This window comes from Fukomys damarensis, unplaced genomic scaffold (genome assembly GCF_012274545.1).
Source record: "Fukomys damarensis isolate Sample0158 unplaced genomic scaffold, DMR_v1.0_HiC HiC_scaffold_37, whole genome shotgun sequence".
Taxonomy (NCBI): Eukaryota; Metazoa; Chordata; class Mammalia; order Rodentia; family Bathyergidae; genus Fukomys; species Fukomys damarensis.
The window spans coordinates 59,073,917-59,093,134 of record NW_022900949.1 but is presented as its reverse complement, the minus strand read 5'-3'; the positions used below and the strand labels follow the sequence as shown (position 1 = coordinate 59,093,134).

Genomic DNA, 19,218 nt, shown 5'->3' with positions numbered 1-19,218 from the left:
ATTTACACAACTTTATATTTATGCTGAATTCTAGATTTGCTATATAAGCAGTTTGTAATAATCAGACACAATACAAATGCCAAATCTATGCAAAAAAGATGACTTCACTTCTTCCAAGATGTTTTCTGTGGGATTATGAGAAGCCAGAGTAATATTAGCACTTGTCAGAAAATCACTAGTGAGTATTTGAGGATAAGAAATATCAGTGATTTAAATATAAAAAGTTCTAAAATTTAGAATAGGTTCAGAGACAATTTTTGCAATGTATCTGGGCAAGTGTTATTTCATTACTCTCTTTGATGGATTCATTTATTAACTGCAACAGTATTTTATTATTTGTATATGGTAGCATTTAATGAAATAGACCTGAATAAATAATGGCCATAGGGTTAACTATATGTCATTGTTTTGTTTTTCTTTTTCTGTTTTTGTTTTTTGTTTGTTTGTTTGTTTGGAGACAGGGTCTCACTGTGTAGTTCAGGCAGTCTTGAACTCACTGTGTAGCCCAGGTTGGTCTCAAACTCTCACTGACCTTTCTGCCTCAGTCTCCTGAATGCTGGTACAATATACATGTACCATCATAGGGGCTTTCTGTGACTTTCTTTAAAAGTGCAGAAAAGTGCTAGGGATGGAGCTCAGTGGTAAAACACTGGTGTGAAGCCTTAAGCTTAATCTCCAGAAGAAAGAAAGAAAAAAATGGCAAGATTAAAACTAAAGATTAATTTATTTCTAATCACCTGCTAGGGGTTGGTATTGGGAAAAGGATATAATCAGGAAGACTCATTGATTCATTTATTAAACAAGTAATGGATGATCTGGATTAAAGGGATAGATATTTAAACACTGAAAAATAAAATTAATCTGTTACTAAATAAAAGTTAAATTAATCCTACTTTTCAGAGTATTCCAAATTAATTATAAATGAAAAAAGAACAGAGAAAGTAAACTATATGAAAAACATGTTTTAAAAGTACAAATGCCTTAAGAAAGCCCATGAGAATAAGAAGGCTTGGAATAGGGTATCAGAAAAAAGAGCACACAAGCACTATTACAGACTGCTCAATAGCAGAGATGTTTTGGCAGATGGCAATAAAAAGCCACAAAGAAATTCTAATGGATAGCTTCTAATAAAAAAATAAATATATAAATTCTTTTTAACCCTGGTGTGAATATTCTGCAACAATGCATAAGATTCTAATAAGATTACTGACATTTAGAAATGGGAGGAAAGGAGCTAAAGGTGTAGGGAAGGTGTGATACGTAGGGGAAGAACAAAAAGGGAAAAGAAAAAAATGTGAGAGAATGAAAAGATGAAAATAAAGTGTTTGTAGATGGGGAGGGGAGGAGGGGGTGAAGGGAGGGCAGAGGTAAGGGGAAAAAAATGAGAATCAAGACTTGCCATGTAAAGGTACATGATCCCAACAATGAATGTAACTGTACTGTATCCCTAAATGTACCAATAAACTCAATTAAAAAAAAAAACAAAAAAAACAAAAAAAACAAAAAAATAAAAAAATAAATTCTTTTTAAAGTAGAATTTTTAAGTGGATATATTAACTAAAAAGAGAATTTGGGAAATATTTTGATTATCTAATACAATATAAAAAAATCAATTTTCCCTAATATGATTTAAAAAGTGTTTAATGCCTTCACAAAAGATTTTATACCTCCCTCCAAAATAATTTTATACCAGAATTCCTTTACATAGCAGCCTAATACATATTAAATAATTCAATTATTTTAAAAATGTAAATCTTTAACACATTTTTAAAGAAACATCTCCAAAATGTGAGATATAGCTGTGTGTATTATTTAAAAATAGAAAATAACCTAGAGAAGAAAATTATTGATGAGACAAAATATTTGGCAAAAGTCTGCTTATGCACTTTTGGACCTGCCCCAAATCTCAGGATTTTTTAAAAAGTTGGTGTTATAAATACAGAAGAGGAAGGGGGTCAGAAAAGGGGAACACTGAAAGAGTGATGAACAAATTTAAAAATATAACTTCCTCTTCTACCAGGCTTGGGGAAAAAAAAAAAAGCCAAGAGGAAAAAGTAAGAAGCAACTAAAGAACCTCTTGAGCAATGAGTTAAAATAATTTTTTTAAGTACTGGGTTAACATCACGCAAAATGAGCATGTTTAAGAGATTAGAGTAAAACAATTTGCTTATAATTAATTAACAATACTGTCCTAAACATTTAAATATGGTTAAAAGAGTATATCTTGTCTGTATTGTTTACAGTAAAGTTTTTAAAAACTTATCAGGTTAAAAAAAGAATATAGCACAGGGGCTCATGGTATGGCCCACCTGTAATTCCAGTACTCTGTGATGCCAAGGAAAGATAATCACAAATTCAAGCCTGGCCTGTGATATTCAGCAACTTAGGCTCTGCCTCAAAATCAAAAAAGGCTGGGAGTGTGAAGGCCCTGGGTTCAATCCCCAATACCACTAAAAAGTAAACAAAAAATAGAATGACTTCAGATATTCACCTGGCAGGAGACCCACTAACATGCCAGTGGCATCCGCCTTCTTCCCTGAACACTTCTTTTTTAGTCCAGGATATGTTTTCTGTCTCACCCTCCTACTTCTTTTCTTTGATATCATTTTTTCACTGTCTTCCATAAGATCACATCTATTCCTCATTCTAGCCTGGGAAAAAATACTCCACAGCCTGGGAGAAAACTCTCTTCTCCCACACCTAGTTATGGTATACTTTCTTAATTTTTTAAATTAATTAATTTATTTATTTATTAAATGGTACTGGGGATCAAACTCAGGTCCTTGCACTTTCAAGGCAGGTGACGGAACCACTGCTGGCCCTCTCCATTTATTTTAAATAGTAAGTATAAAAATAAAATCAAATGTTATAGTTTCTCAAGAATCATATTTTTTCATACTACACTTGCCTATTTGTCTTTTAAATTAATTTTTTCTTACTGTAGACATTTCCCCCATGACAACATTTTATCTAAAGCCAATGTGATACAGCGACATAAGGAATTATTAGTTAATTGTGACTAAGTAATCTGAATAATTCAGGGAAACACTCAGCCCACAACAATTATCAAGACTAATTATTTTTATAGTTCAAATTCACCAAACAGAAGTCAATGCTTATCCTTATCTTCTACTGAATTTCAAAGAAAAATATAGTAATGTATATGTAACAATACAGGTGAAATGAGAAAATACATATCTATTTATTCCTAAAGACACACAGGAAGGACAAATCAGAACCAAAGAGCTTAATCATCTATAGGAAAAAAATAGAAACAGAATGTATGAAATCGCGTGGATGAGGTTAGTGAAATTACCCTGCATATTTTTTATGTATTATAGACTTTAATTTGTGGAGCCATTCCTGTTAATGTTTTACATATCTAAAACACAAATCAGTAAGGATAGGAGAAAGCCTATTCAAGAGTCAGAACAAGGGTCTGAGGCAGCTTAAAGATCTACCCCTAGAGCCAGGTAAACCTAAAAACCAATTGTGCATAAGTATGTCAAGTTTCTGCTACTTACAATGAATGTACCCATAATTGGTGTGCCCTTCTTAGAGTAGGCAAAGTATAATACAGATAAAAATAATCCAAGTATTTCTAAGAAACCAAAATAAAAACATTCCTTAGGAAATCCTACTCACCAGTAGGAAAACTATGGTCAAGTAATATAAATCTTTAACTTTGTAACTGGAAATTAATATGTGCTAGAAAATAAAGGATATATTTAATAGTTAGCTGTCTAAATGAACATGTATATCTGTATCTTTTTTAATGTGTTTGTTATTAAGTCAAATCTGAAGAAATTAGAAACCAAAATTATGACAAATAAGCTCATCAGAGCACGAAGAAAGTAAAGCCAAAGGCCTAGATTCAATCCTACAATATTACAGTTTCACTTACTTCTTCTATGACAATAGTTCTATTGACCATACACAAACCAAAGGACTGCACAAGAAATAAAATATGTTAATGCAAGTATGTACAACTGCAAATATCAATTTTATAAAACAAAAGTATAAATCATACCAATATATTATGTCTTTTAAATACAAAGATAAGCACTATAACATTAACTTACCATCTGAACTTGTGAGAACAAAGCTTTCTGCTTGACTCTGTTTCTTTATGCCTAAACTTTTTGGAAACCAGTGAAGATCTATAGGGTAAATATCATCAGGTAGCTTCACTATGTGACTTGTTTCACTGGTTAACAAGTTCCACTTCACTATCTGGTGATCATCACTACATGAATATAGTTCTTCAGCAGTAGTCCAACCCACACAGCTTACTAATTCTTGATGTGATGCCATATTAAGGAGCCATAAAACACAAGAAGTCTTGAAAAATTAATGAAATAATTCACAGATGTAGATTACAGGAAGAAAGTAAAATAAATCAAATATTTACAAGCTTCTAAATGTACTTTGCATTTTACAATTTCAATGTTTTTCCATGTGAAGGAAATTCAGCCTCTAAGAAAACTGTTAATGCAAATAGAAAGCAAGGAAGAAAGTCAGATGCCAATGTGGGGGAAAAAGATTTAACAACATAAAAATTTAAAACGTGTTACAAAATATTTCTTAAATACAGACAAAAAGATACAGAAATGAAACCCAATACATCAAAGGGTAGAAAACGATCTAGTGTTAGGAAATACATAGGAAGAGAACAACTACAGACTAGATCGTTTGCATTTATTAGGAAGATGCATTATTTTGGGCAAGTTTTTAAAAAATCAATTATTAAAAGATGACTAAAGGCCGGGGATGTAGTTCAGTGGTGCTGCCACCTGCCTCGCAAGCATAAGGACCTGAGTTCGATGCCTGGTACCCCCAAAAAAGAATAAAAGATGACTGAAAACTAAGTAAAATATCTCCTTAAAACAAACACTATAACAATTCACCTAAGGGAAAAAATCATGGCTTAATAGCTGAAACTAAATCTTACCATACTTTCCCCCATTTTTCACTTTATTTTTAATTGACAGTACCAATAAGATGACTTTTAAATATTAAAGTAAAAAAATAATTCTACAATTTATTGCACCTATCAGATGCATACTCAGGAATAAAATATGATCTCTAAAATCCTTTACTTAACTCATTTTGTCTGTCCCTAATTATCAGAAGAATTTCCATGTAAGCTGAGATGCTAAAGTAGCCCTCATATCCTCCCCATCAGGACAAGCTTCTTACTATAGCAGTACTGTATACCTAGAAGAGTTATTTCAGCTTGTCATTTACATAGAATACTTTTACTGTTTACATATGGGAGTTTTACATTGCCCTGTCATTCCTGATTGGGTTGTTTCCCCTATTTTTATGTAATTCTTTTACTTCATTCTTTTTCTCAATGCTTTTATTGGTTTATCTGAGCAATCAGTTTTTTCCAAGAAAATGTGCCACAAATATTTCGAGATGTTCTAAGATTTATTATTTCAAAATATGATACATTAAGCAAAAAAACAAAAAAAGATTATAAAAAACGCTTGAGTCCTCATAAATAGGTAGAGTGGCACTGAAACACTTGTAATCAAAATACAATGTTAACAAAAGGACCAACAGACCATTACCAAAAAACTGTTCCAATATAACTGCTGTGCTCTCAATAAGGTTTCTAACAGCTAGAAATGAAAAAGGGAAAAAATACACATGCATATCACAAATCAAAAGATATTAAATCTTTTATAAACCTTTTATAAACCACCATAAGTACATCAGCTGTGCAATAAATTATAAATCGCCATAGTATATTAAATGTACAGAAGTTATCATCAAAGAGGTCATCTAAAATTATGAGAGAAATTAGAAGACCACCAGATCAAGGAAAAATTCCCAAGAGCATACATTGAAAAGGAGATAAATTAAGTCTGCACTTAAGAGTTAAATAGAAAAAGTAATATAAATGAAAACACATAAAAGTTTCAAAAGGTTTGATCAAATGTTTAAATCAGCACTATTTTTGATAAAGGACCACATTTTCTTTATTTTGAATCCAGTGAAGACTAACATTTTATAAAATTTAAATGTGGGCTTAGAAATACCATTCAGTGGCAGAGTGCATGTTTAACATGTTTGAGGCCCTGGATTCACTCTTCAGCACTATAAAATAATAATTTTTAAAAAATTAAAATTAATTATCTTATGTCTGGATGTTGTAATGATGATAAATTGATACAAAAATTCCTTACCTCTCACTTCCAATTTCTTTATCCCTTTACAGACCTGTAATAAAATCTACAAAAAATATTTTGAGAACTGGTCTAAATAAGAACGAGGACAAAGGAAATCACATCTGGACACATTACTGAAGACTCTTGCTGACAAACTAAAGGGTCATGTCTTTGAAAAAATATTAACAATTGCCACTTTCCCTTGTAAAATAAAAAGAGCTCACTGTTCAGATTTCCCTAGCTTGTCCTCAACAAAGAGTACAAAAATTTACACTAACAAAATTACATATTTTTAAAAAGTTCTTTAAAATCCCCTACTAGATTAAACAAAGACACTTTTTAAGCACTTAAGTATATTTGAGTAAGAAAAATGTCAATAAGATTTTGAAAGTAAGATTTAGAACAAATAGTTTGGAGAGTATACCTATAACTCATGATCTCAAATATTTCAAAAACAACTCAGCTAAACTACCATTTAAAAAATGAAAAAAAAAATCAACCCACTAACTAAACTACAAACTAGAAAATAAACTTTTAATAAAGCTAGATAATTACAATAAGGTTTATAAATATTAAAAGGATATGTTTTGGTTCCTTTAAAAGAGATATCTTCAGTCTCATTTCTCCACTTTCAGCAAAATTTTAAGATGATTCTTGATTGTATTCACTGTAAAAATAAAAGGAGGGAAAACATAACTCAGTAGCAAAGAGAAATATATGTGCACAGAAAAAAAAAAAAAAAAACAACAAAAAAAACCCACAATACCTGCAATCCTTCTAGCTTCAAGTACACAAAAAGAGGAAGGAAACTAGTGGGTGTCCTAATCCTGCCAAGAGGTGATAGGGAACCTTGGCTTGAACTCCAGAATTCCTCTATAATCTGTCTGAGACAGTCCTACAAATTCAGGACACTACTAATTAAATCTGGTCCAGTAAAGAATATCTTAAGGCTGCTCTGAGGCCAATCAAAAAATTCTGCAAAAAGGGGAACTCTGAAATCACAGATCAATTTTGATTCTGTCTAATGGGCATCAGATAAATTCATATGGTCTGACAGAGGGCTAAAGTGTATTTTTAAGAGCCTTAATTCTAGAATACATGTGGAAAAAATACATTATCAACCTAGCGGTCTAATCTGATGGGGTTTAGATTCTTCTGGGTGGAAATACACTGCCCGACAATTACAGCTACCACAGTGATAATGTGAAAAACAAATGAATTACTTAAGGAACAGGTAATAAATTACTTATAAATATTATATAAACTGGCCATGTTGGTGCATGCCTATAGTCTCAGCTACTCGGGAAGATTGCTTAAGTACAGGAGATTGAGATACAGTGTGAGGCAATCTAAAAAAAAAAAAGTTGCCTAACAATCACAGTGTAATTACCAAATGAAAACTTTCAAAAACAAAAATAACACCCCTCAAATCGCCACATAATCAAACGATACATGTCAAGAAAATGCTAAATTATCTGAATTAAATTCACATTTACAGAATTTTTTCTGAGCCATATCACTAATCTAAAAATAAATAAATAAAATGAAAATTAAAGGGGAAAAAATCTCCTTATCAAGTAGAAAATTAATTCTATTTCAAAGCAGTTGTGCTTAATACGTATATGAATTCAGTGAGAATTTTTTCCCTCAGAAAATATCTGTCCCTATAATCCAAAAAGACTTTTAGATTACCAAGGAATAAAAACAATGTATTTCAAAGCACTCTTTTTACCTTTTTCTCTTCTAGTTCTCTTGACCTTCAAAAGTCAAACTGGAGCTGGGTTTGGTAGTACATACCTATAATCTTAGTATTTGGGAGGCTAAGGCATGAGGATTGTAAATTCCAGGCCAGTTTAGGCTACATACTGAGAACAGGTCTCAGAAAAATAAACAACAACAAAAACAAAATATGAAAATGAAAACTCTTGGTAGCACAGCCAGAACAAGAGTATAATCTATCCCAGGTACAATTCACAGACTCTTTTTTTTTTTTTTTTGGTTCTAAGGAGTTTTCCACCTTTCTTAAAACTTCTTTACTTGGCAGGTTGAGGCAGGAGGATTGCAGATTTGAACCCAGCCTCAGGAACTTGGCAACTTAATAAAATCCTGCCTGTGGTCTCAAATTTTAAAATTAATTAATTTTTTAAAAAAGGTAAATACCTGGGGATGTAGCTCAGGACAAAGACTCTGGATTCAAACCCTAGTACGCAAAAATTAAGAAAAAAAAAGTACATACAACCAACAACAGCAACAACAAAAACCTCTTCCATCAGATGTTCCTCCAATTACATCTTATAAAAAGCGGTTTGCTCACTATCACTTAAATTTATTCACATTATAAAGATTTTAAAAGAATAAAATCTGAAAATTACTGCTTCTGGAGATGACAAACACAACAGATAAGAACATATGTAAGTATACTATTAACACATCAGAGACTTAAAAGACCTTGGCAAAAGCATGTTGTATTCTACATCTGAAAACCTCAAACTGCTGAAATGCTATTTTCTTACAAGAAGAAATCCTAATACCCTTTATGTAGTAAAGACAGTATGGTTATTATAAGGAAATGACCAATAATTCAGAAACATGGTGCCAAGGAATGGGAAGATTCTTTGCTCACAAAGATCTTCCTCACACATTTCATTTAGCTGACATCTTCTGCACAGATGACATGTGCCCTCCCTGCTCTCCCATCGAACTCAGGACCTTGTGGCTTTTGAGGCAAGCGCACGGCCACTAAGCTAAATCCTCGGCCCCAACATGTGCATTTTGATAAAGGATTGAATAGAGTAAGGAAAAATTCAAGGGACCACCCTAATGCCTTATTGAGGTGTTTTTATCTGCTTAAAGGGATTGTGTCACTGAAGATCTGACTAAGAGTGGTAGTGGGGTAATGGGGTGGGGTAGATAATAGAAAATTTCTAGGATATAGATAACTTTGCAACTTTACATAAAGCTCACGAAGCAGCAACTATGGCTTTGATACTAAAAATCACTTACAAATTGTCTTTGTTCTTGTATGGGTCAATATTTATGAGGCTTGAGGGGAAAAAAGCGCTTAGCAAAACCTGACAGTTCAACCTCCAAAATACACTCCGAAATCTGTTACTTCTCAGCTCCTCTATCCTAGTCCAAAACTACCCTTACCCTCTGCCTCCATTATTGCAGCAGGTCCAGAAATGGTCTTGCTGCTCCTACACCTACTCCTTCAAACTTTCTAAATATACTAGCTAACTATTCTTTTAAGTCTAAATTAAAACACAAAGGTCAGTATGGTAAAACAAAGTGACAAAGTAACTAGCAGAAAATTAGGAAAAAAGGGAACACAAGTTCTGTAGGCTCTTGGACGTCATAATTACAGCTTCAGGTTTTGTTTCGTTTGTTTTGTTTTGTTTTGTCTCAGAATGAACTGAGAATGTAGTGGAGGGGCTATGAACAAAGGAGCGATATGATTTGACCTACATTTTATAAAGGTCAAAAAGGATGGTATGCAAAAGCACACAGAGAAAATGAAAAGAACCGGAAACAAGGAGAACAGATAGAATTTCAATAATCCAGAAGCAAGATGAAAGTGGTTTGGACCAGGAAAGATGAGGAAAGCAATATTACAAGTGGTATGAGGTGATCAACATCTGAGTATGTCTTGAAGGAAAGAGGAATTCAGGTCTAGGAAATGAGAGAACAGAGAAGGTAGTGAGACAATATGTGGATGTTTAAATCACGGAGAACAATAAAAATAGAGGTGGCAAGATCACAGACACCAGGATAAAAGGAGCCAAGACATTTGACCTTATGGACAGGCATATTAGTTCAATACCTACTAAGATGTGTAAATGATAAAAAATAAAGTTTTATCATATAAAATTTACTGTCATCAAAGGTTAATAATGAACTAATGCCAAGAGTTAACAGTCCTGAAGGTGGAGTCTGACGTCAACAGGGATGTAAGGTAGGATGAAATAGTCCCAAAGTCTCTTAAAGAAAAGTGGCTAATCAAATTAAATGCTATCCTTCTTCTTGGAACTCTTCTACTGGGGCGGGTTGTAGTACTGATGCAGCATTTTGTAAAGGAAGATGGAGCAATCTTGCTAAGGGCATACAGAACTCTAGAGATTTCTTTTCAATCCTGCTAACAATGTTAGCATTTACTTCAACAGGTAGTTAAGGGGAAAAAAGAATTGCAGAGAGAGGAAATAACTAATTGTTCGTCTTTCCTAAAACTAATTGTTCATTTCTCCTAATATTCCCTTACACACTCAGTTCAGGCCTTGCATCTATCTATACTCATTGGTGTGGTGAACTCACAAAGTTTCATGGTTTTCAATTCAAGTATGTTCACTGTATAGTAACTCTCAATTTCATATCACCAGTTTCATCTCTCCACTGAACTCAGACCTTTATATCTATGTGACATCTCTAACTGAATTTCTAACAGCCATCTCAAACTTAACAGGCTCTCTATCAAACCTCTGATTTTTCCGCTAACTTTGCTCTTCCCACTGTGTTTATCTCTCTTGGTAAATAGCAGTTCAATTCTTCCAGATACGCAGGACAAAAATCTCAGATTTATCACTGACTTTTCTCTCACATCCCAAATTCAATCTTCAAAATATATGACCTTTTATCACCCCTACTTCTATGACTCCAGCCGCACATGGCATCAACTATTAATCAAAATTACTACAACTGCCTCCAACTGGTCTCCTATACCCACAACAATCTATGCTTACAATGACAGACAACATGACTGTTTTAACCTAGCTCACTCAGCACTGAAACAAAGTTCTTACAACAGTGCTTAAAGCCCTTATTGCTCCAGACTCCCATTGTGATGATTTATTTTATATGTCAACTTGGCTAGACTAGGATGCCTGGTTTTGGGGGCAAAGGCTAGTCTAAATGTTGCTGTAAATGTTCTTCTACAGGTAATAAACATTTACAACCAGCTGACTTTAAGTAAAGCATATTCTGCAGTATGACATGAGTGGACTTCATTCAAGCAGTTGAGGACTCTAAGAGCAAAGACAGGCTTTCCCAAAGAAGGGATTCTGCCTTCAGATTACAATATAGAAATTCTGTCTGAGTTTCCATCCTTTGGAATCAAAACCGCAACATCAACTGTTAAGCAGAATTTCCAGTCTGCTGGGGTATCATTGTTCTGCAGATGTCAATTTCCACAGTCACTTTAGCCAATTCAACTCTCAGTAAATATGTAAGTAGATAGATGGTAGAAAGATAAAGTGTACATACATACATTATGTGAATATCTAAAACCCTAACCCTAACCCTAACCCTAAGTAAATTAAGTATACAAGTTAAAGGAAAGAAATAGAATAGTATCTATGAAAGCCTTTTAAATTGGGGTAGACCTCAGTATATTTGGAGGCAAAGGACAAAGAATCAGTAACAGAGATATATTAGTGATACTATAGAGATCAAGATAACTAAGAGAACTGCTTTAAAGTCATTTAATCAAGGGTACTGATGGATGAGGTACTTCTATTTTAAAAACTTACAAATTGACAGTTCACAGAAACATAAATACAGATGGTAAATGGGCAATCAAAAACTTGAAACAATGCCCAGCTTCAGTTAAAAAGAAACGAAAATTAGAACAACCAGATACCACTTTTTTATCATTAGAGTAAACAAATGAAAAATACCCAGAACCCAACTTGGCATACAAGCAAACTTTTACATATAATTAAAGAGCAAGTAAATTTGGTACTTCCATTTCAACATTTGCAGAATTCCCTTCCTTATCTTTTTCCCATTTTTTTTTTAAATTCTTCCTCAACCTTCCTTACAGCTAGGACACAGACAAATAATTTAGACTCTGATAATTTGATATCTGTGCCATATTTTGAATTAGAAGCTACTGACGCAAATGAATTTTGTTTTTAGACTCATATGTATATGCAACTATTCCAATATTTGAAAATAATCAAAATCTCAAAAACTTTTAATCTCAAGTACTTCGGGTAAGGGATATTCAACTTGTTCTATCAAAAACTAAAAATTTAAAAGTTCATTATAGATTTACAACTCTGTAAGGAAATATGTGTCTCTACTGTGGAACAGAATTAGAAACAAGAGAATTAAGAATTGATGTTAAGAATTAGATCCAAACATTATGCTAATTGAAATAAACCAGTCACAAAAGGAAAAATATTATATGGCTCTACAAATAATATGAAGCAGCAAAGGTAGTCAAATTCTTTAGAAAAAAAGTAGAATGGTGGCTGCCAAAGCCCAGGGGTAAAGGGGAAATGGAGAGTTATTGTTTAACGGGTAAAGAGTTTCAGTTCTGCAAGATGAAAAGAGTTCTGTAGATGGAGGCAATGGCAGCATAACAAAGTTAATGTACTTCATGCCACTGAAGTGTACACTTAAAAAAGATTAAGGTGGTTTAAAAAAAAGAAAAGAAGAATTAGATTTAAGAAATAACAGTAAGAGGTAAAACACTAAGAAAGATTTTAGGCAGGAAACAAGGAAGGCATGACTTGTCGACAAGAATGTACGTAGAGCTAGATGAAAAATGGCAGAAAAACTTCAAAGTAGCAAACAAAAATGAGAAGGATCATAAGCATAACAAATTCTATTTATTTGCACACTGGATAATCCTAGAGATTTGGTATTAATAGAGATGCCTGACTTAATTATGACCACCCAAGATCATAATTTTAAAAACTGAATTTTCATCGAAGTTCCCCTAAGTTGATAACTGTAATCAGACTCATGTATCTCTTCAGTAGAAAAATGAGAAAGTGGCAGATTTTTTTACTCCAATATTCTATTATAGAGCTGCTTACAGACTAAATCTAAGATCTCTTGCATGGTAGGACAGAGAGAGGGGCAGACTGACCAGTGCCACGCACAGACTCAAAACATGTAATTACCTTAGACTCAAGACATGTGACTTCCAATGGCAGTGTAGCTCAACTAGTAAAGACTTCCAATCTTCACTCTGACCCAATGCCTATATGCAGTTACTATAGTGTATGTGTAAAGTGCAGTATTTATGTTTCTTCGCAATTCTGACCATGATTAATACCATAATCCAGTGGGGTTTTTTTGTTTGTTTGTATTGTAGGCAGTTTTGAGAAATAACTTATTCCTAGGTTGTCTTATGCACATTATAGTATTTATGGTATTACAGTATTATATTTCATTATCATCTCTTTGCCTTGCAACTTTTTTTCATCTTGCAAGATTTTTGATCTTGCTCTCTTTGGACATTTGCTCTATAGTAATTTAGATAATTTCATTCAGACATTTTCAGTTTTTAATCTTTTATTTTTTTGAGACAGGATCTCACTCTGTAATTCAGGCTGGTCTCGAACTCACGATGTAGCCCAGTCTGGTCTCGAACTCCCAATGCTATTCTTATTAGCTATATTTACAATATTTTTCCAAATGCTCAATACATTCTACCCAACAAGACATGTAATTTTAAATACGTGGTCACCTTTAATTCAGGTTTATAAGGGCTGGGGATTTGGCTGAGTGGTGCAGCCACCTGCCTTGCAAACTCAAGGACCTGAGTTTGATTCCCGGTACCAAAAAATAAATAAATAAATAAATAAATTCAGGCTTATAATTCAACTACCATAAAAGAAATCACATTAAACCAATACACCAGAATATAGCACAACTATTTTAAAAAACAACAAGCTATACTTGTTGATACAAAAAGATGTCATATGTTAAATGAAAGCAAGATGAATAGCAATATCATATAATTCAACTCCTTTGTGGAAATAAAATGTGATCTGTTGTTAAAGCTAGTGAATACTAAGACATTTTTCTGGGATGATATGCAAGTTACTTAATAATGCAGACCTTTGGCAGGGGGCATAAGAATGAAAAAGAAAGCTGGTGTTGTGCTGTTTTGTTTTATGGTGCTAGACAAATGCTGTATCACAGTTATAAAACCAGGCCCAAGAAAGGAAGTTTTTAATATTCACTTTATATTTCTGCATTAATTTGAGGTTTTTAACCATAATCATAGTATTTTAATTATCTGGCTATTTATATATTTAATATAGGTTTATGTGTGATAAAATTATCCAATCGTGTTTCCTGAATTTCTCAGTTTTAAAAAACCCTCACCGTTCTCTGTACTTGATCCTCTTCTTTTTTGAAACTCTCATTTATCTTACCTTCCTAATATACTTCTTCCACAAGTAGTGAAGGTGATTAAATGAGATAAGGTATGTAAAATATCCACTACAGTGCCTGACACAGAGTAAGCAGTTAGTAATTGTTATATATTTGTAGTAAAAATTGTTTTTCTCACACAACATATATTCACTCCTTTCCTAGATAAAAAGAATATATCTATGGAATAACTGCTTCCTCACCTTTAACCTATGTGACTTGAACAGAGCCAGCATGATCCCTAGACTCAGGCCAAGTACAGCCTTCCATTCAACACAGGGACTATTTCACCTGTATCCCACAAATGGTGGAAAGAGAAATCTGATCCCATCCTTGGTCTTTAACTTTAGAGGATTTGAGGCTAGAGTTCTTGTAGTTACCTTACCACAGCAAGAAGGGAGCCTGGAGGTATCAAAGGCCACAACATGGAACATGAATACACAGGGTGCGATCAACAAATACAGTGAATATTTAAATTTTAAAAAAAAATTTTAAAGCTACATTTCCATTAATTCTCCTCAAATTCTCCCCCTTGCTTTGAACACAATTATCCCATCATTCTTGCCACTTTCTGAAGCAGTTCTAGAGCTCTTCTTTGTAACTGTCTCTTCACTGCTGCCTAGATGTCCTGAGTGGATTCAAACGGTTAAGAGCAATTTCTGTCAAACAAAAACATGACAGTGTGTCCTCATCCTCCTTATATACCAGTTCAGCCACTGTGGGATTTCTGGTTCTTCCCTACAGTCAAAATGACTGCGAAGGGTAAATGATGAAATCAGTGAAGACATCAAGAGAGCCTAACAGCACCAATAAACACTCAGAAAGAGGACTTCAAATAGGTTCAGAGAATGGTGAGAATGGAATGAGTGTGTTTAAAGCAACAGGGAGTATTTTAAAAGTAATTATTAACAATGTGCATTTCACTGTAATAAATTTTTATAATCTAAGTGTTCACTTTATTTTGTAATCATAACATGTAAAAGCACTACATGAATGCAAATACATATCTTGGTTTATCTAGTAGTTACATTCACTTTTTTTTTCCAGATCTGGGGATGAAGCCCTTGTGCTTGCTAGGCAAGTATGCTACCATTAAGCTATAGCCCCAGCTCTAGTCTCCTGTCACTTTAGTTATGAGAGACAATAATATACAATATTTTTTTCCTTAAGACAATTTGGATTTAGGTTCTCCATTGCTTATAATCTAGAGTTACTTATCTTAGACATTACTGTAACTACATCTTTTTCTTAGATTCTAAAAATGGATACTTCTAGCCAGGGATTTAGCTCAGCGGTGCCATTTCCAGAAAATGGTGAGAACCATTGCGCTGCCTGGCAAGCGCAAGGTCCTGAATTTGATTCCTGATCTTGGGGGGAAAAATGGATACTTCTTCAATACCTTTATCTGGTGCTATCCTTTCTCTATTTATTAACCTTAAAAACCTAACCTATTTTTAGCATTTCAATTACTCTTATGATATTATCTTATTCTATTTTCTCTTCTGAGCTATACTCTCTACTGCTTCTATCAGCTGAATATGTCTTTGCATTAATTCCAACCTATAGGAATAAAAACAAACATGTTTCATGATGATATTTTCAGAAAACAACTGTTCCACTTCCTAGTTTCCCAAGTTTTTGTTTGTTGGTTTGTTTGTTTTTGGTACCAAGGATCAAACTCAGGACCTCGTGCTTATGAGGCAGACAATTTGCTTTGTTTTGTTTTTGTGATAAGTTTGGTGAGAGTTTCAGTAAGACTAACAAACTAGGAGACTTATACCGTATTCCTCTCTATCTTTCTCTGCTTCTGATGGGGACAGATTCCAGGGCCTCAAATATCTAGGTAAACACTCTATCACTAAGCTTTATCCAGAGTTCCAAGGGCTTATATTATCAACAGCAATATTCACTTCTATTTGTACTGTCATCCAAATTATTAATATTTAATATTCTCTATACATTACACTCATGTTTTTATTAACTAATATCTAATTTAAATTTTTACAATTATAATCTTTCTAAACATTTGCTCAGAAATTTTATTTCCAATTCTTAAAAAGTTTTTAGAAGTTAAACAAAACATTTATAACTTTTACAAAACTGCATCTAAAGAACTGCAAATAAGGATTTTAATTCTAAATTCAATTATTCTCTTTGAACTTATTTTTTCATGTGGGATATAATTTTTCTTCTGTAGTGTAAAAAATAAAGCTTCCTTTCTTAGCCTAAAACTGTAGATATGAGGTATGATCAACAAATAGTGTGAACATGTAAATGTTAAAATATACTATAGTAAAGGACACATTGCTATTAATGCCCCTCAAAATATTTCCCTTTTCTTTGAACACACTTATCCCATAATGGCAACTTTCTGAAGCAGTTCTGAAAGTTTTCTTTTGTGTCTTAATTGCCCTAGCATGGCTGCTTTGATGCCCAAAATTGTTTTAAAACGTTCATCATTTAATGGTCATTTTGACTTTGGGGAAGAGCTAGAAGTCACATGGTGCGAAAGCTGGTAATAAAGTAGGTGAGGACACACCATAATGTTTTTCCAAGGCTCCCTTTCCATTGGATGGTACCCTGAAGCAGCATTCTCCATTATTTTTTATCACACTGCATAAAGACACAAAAGAATGGGCCGGGCCGGGCCGTGGTGGCGCATGCCTGTAATCCCAGCACTTGGGAGGCTGAGGCAGGAGGATCGCTGGGAGCTCAAGGCCAGCCTGGGCTACATAGTGAGTTCCAGGTCAGAATCAGCTATATAGTGAGACCCTGTCTTAAAAAACCCAAATAAATAAATAAATAAGTTTGTGTTGAGAAATAATTAAAAAAAAGACACAAAAGAAGACTTCTACAACTTAAAATGGCAGTAACAATTCAACAAGTGGGTTTGAAGTGAGGAAGAATATACATACAGGAATTAAGGATAATATGTATCTTACTGTATTAATTTTTTAATTAAAAAAACATTCACCATGTATTTTGATCACACTATGTATTAGTGGTATCATGGATGTTTTTATACAAGGAAGATGAGATAAGGGGATACTTTCCAAGGATGAGGTTGTGGTTATAACCCAGTCATTTCCAGGTGGATTAACTTCTTATAATTAGACTCTGTTAATTTCATAAGAAAGTCCAAAGTGTTGTCAACAATCAACCAAAATCTTTATTGTGATCTTATCTTAATGCCTTCTCAAAAATTGCACTTATTTTGAATGTATTATTTTCACTGTATATATAGATTTCCTGATTTAGGTGTGCTCTGTAGGCATTTGTTATGAGTGTTTTTTCTTCATTATAAAACCTAGTTCAAGCCTGTTTTGAAAATATTTGTTCTGAGTGAGCTATGTTTAAGTTCAATCAAATTGAAGGCCATCAATCAGTTAACTTATTGAAATTCCATTCCTTTTACATCATGTCATTTAAAGCCTTCCTTACAGATAGTAAAGGCAAGGCAGTAAAAGTAGGATACCTCCCCCCACTTACCATTTTTCCTATCCCCTGGTCACTATTTCAAGTATAATCCATGAAGAACAGTACCTGACTTTAAGGGTGTCTATTCTTACTATCAAAAGCTGTAAAATTGTTCCCCAAAGTAACTTCAATTTTTGCCCTTTCTGCTACATAGGCATTTCTCACTTCCCACATTTAACAATGTAGTAAATAACTAACGCCATGGACTTATCTCAGTCCCTTTTCCCATTCACACATCCCACATAATTACTGTTCATTATTCTTCCTATTTTTACCAAGCCATCATTAGATCAAATTTTTTCTGATAGCTGTATTTTTCATCATATCTAAAATCCTTGTTTTTTACAATCCTTCATAAGCTATCCTTCTTCTAACTTGGCATCCCATTATTCATCTTTAGCACATAGCCTCATAATGTTAATGTCACAAACACAGCAACATCAAATGCTTACATGTGCTATATGAGCAATTATAAACAATCTACTGAGGAACATATTATATGCTGATTTTATATAAATAAGTGCCTTAAGGGAAAATAATAAATTCAGTAAATTGTTCAAGAAAACAGTATAAAAACTATGGTGCTTGGGATTCTAAAATTTTTCTGTTTAGATATTTCTACGATTTTGTGCTCTGCTCCCCATATTATAGCACTCAATTTGGGCTACAATGCTTTTTTCCCACAGTTGATATCTCTTCTGTTCAGGTTCTGTTGTTTTACAACTTTTGAAAATGAAAAGGATTCCAGAAGACCTGAAATGGAATCCCTCTCAGCCAAAAAACATCTTCACTGTTTTATTTTTCGAATTTCATTTTACAAAAACAAATTTTTCAGCTGCAAATATAAAATTACATTACCATCAATCAACGCTATTCAAACCACACTAGTCTCCCAAACCCCCCAAATGCTTAGACTTGGAGGGATTGTTCTCTCCACTCCTTTCTCATAATCACTGAATCTTATTTTATGCTTCTCGGCACACGAGCCACAGTATATTTAGAGAAGAAATGTAAATTCGCTCATAAAGCAGATATAAAGCAGATTTTATAATGTGCCAGCTCCTTCCAAAAAAGGGGGAGGCTAGCAGTTCTAAAAGTAAGTGTTCTTACTGGGGGTAGTCAAATCAACTAGTGATTTTCTTTAACATTGTGAGGGGATTCAGACCAAGTGCGAAAATACAAAAATTGCAGGAAAACCAACTCTCCAGAGAAATGCACATATGAATTCTGTATACCGTTTCCACAGAAGTTATGAATTCTAAATCCCAATCACCTACCATCAGTTCCACAGACTCAGTGAAAAGCCCACTTACAAAACTAAACACTCTGAGACAATAATTTTCATTACAGTGCTTGTTAAATAATTCTTATGTCTTGAGCAGTGCAATGTGTAAAAAAAAAA

General features: G+C 33.5%; 1 protein-coding gene across 2 annotated transcripts in view; it reads right to left on the bottom strand.

The window, feature by feature from the left end:
- Ift80 (intraflagellar transport 80) overlaps positions 1 to 19,218 on the bottom strand; it is a 103,506-nt gene that overhangs the window by 82,934 nt on the left and 1,354 nt on the right. For both annotated transcript variants that reach the window (XM_033759344.1, XM_010623165.3), the window contains exons 2-3: positions 6,761 to 6,843; positions 4,083 to 4,304 (exon numbers count right to left, since the gene is read on the bottom strand). In XM_033759344.1, the coding sequence (XP_033615235.1) occupies positions 4,083 to 4,304; positions 6,761 to 6,797 (259 nt within the window). In that variant the 5' untranslated portion in view covers positions 6,798 to 6,843. The remainder of the gene's footprint in view (positions 1 to 4,082; positions 4,305 to 6,760; positions 6,844 to 19,218) is intronic.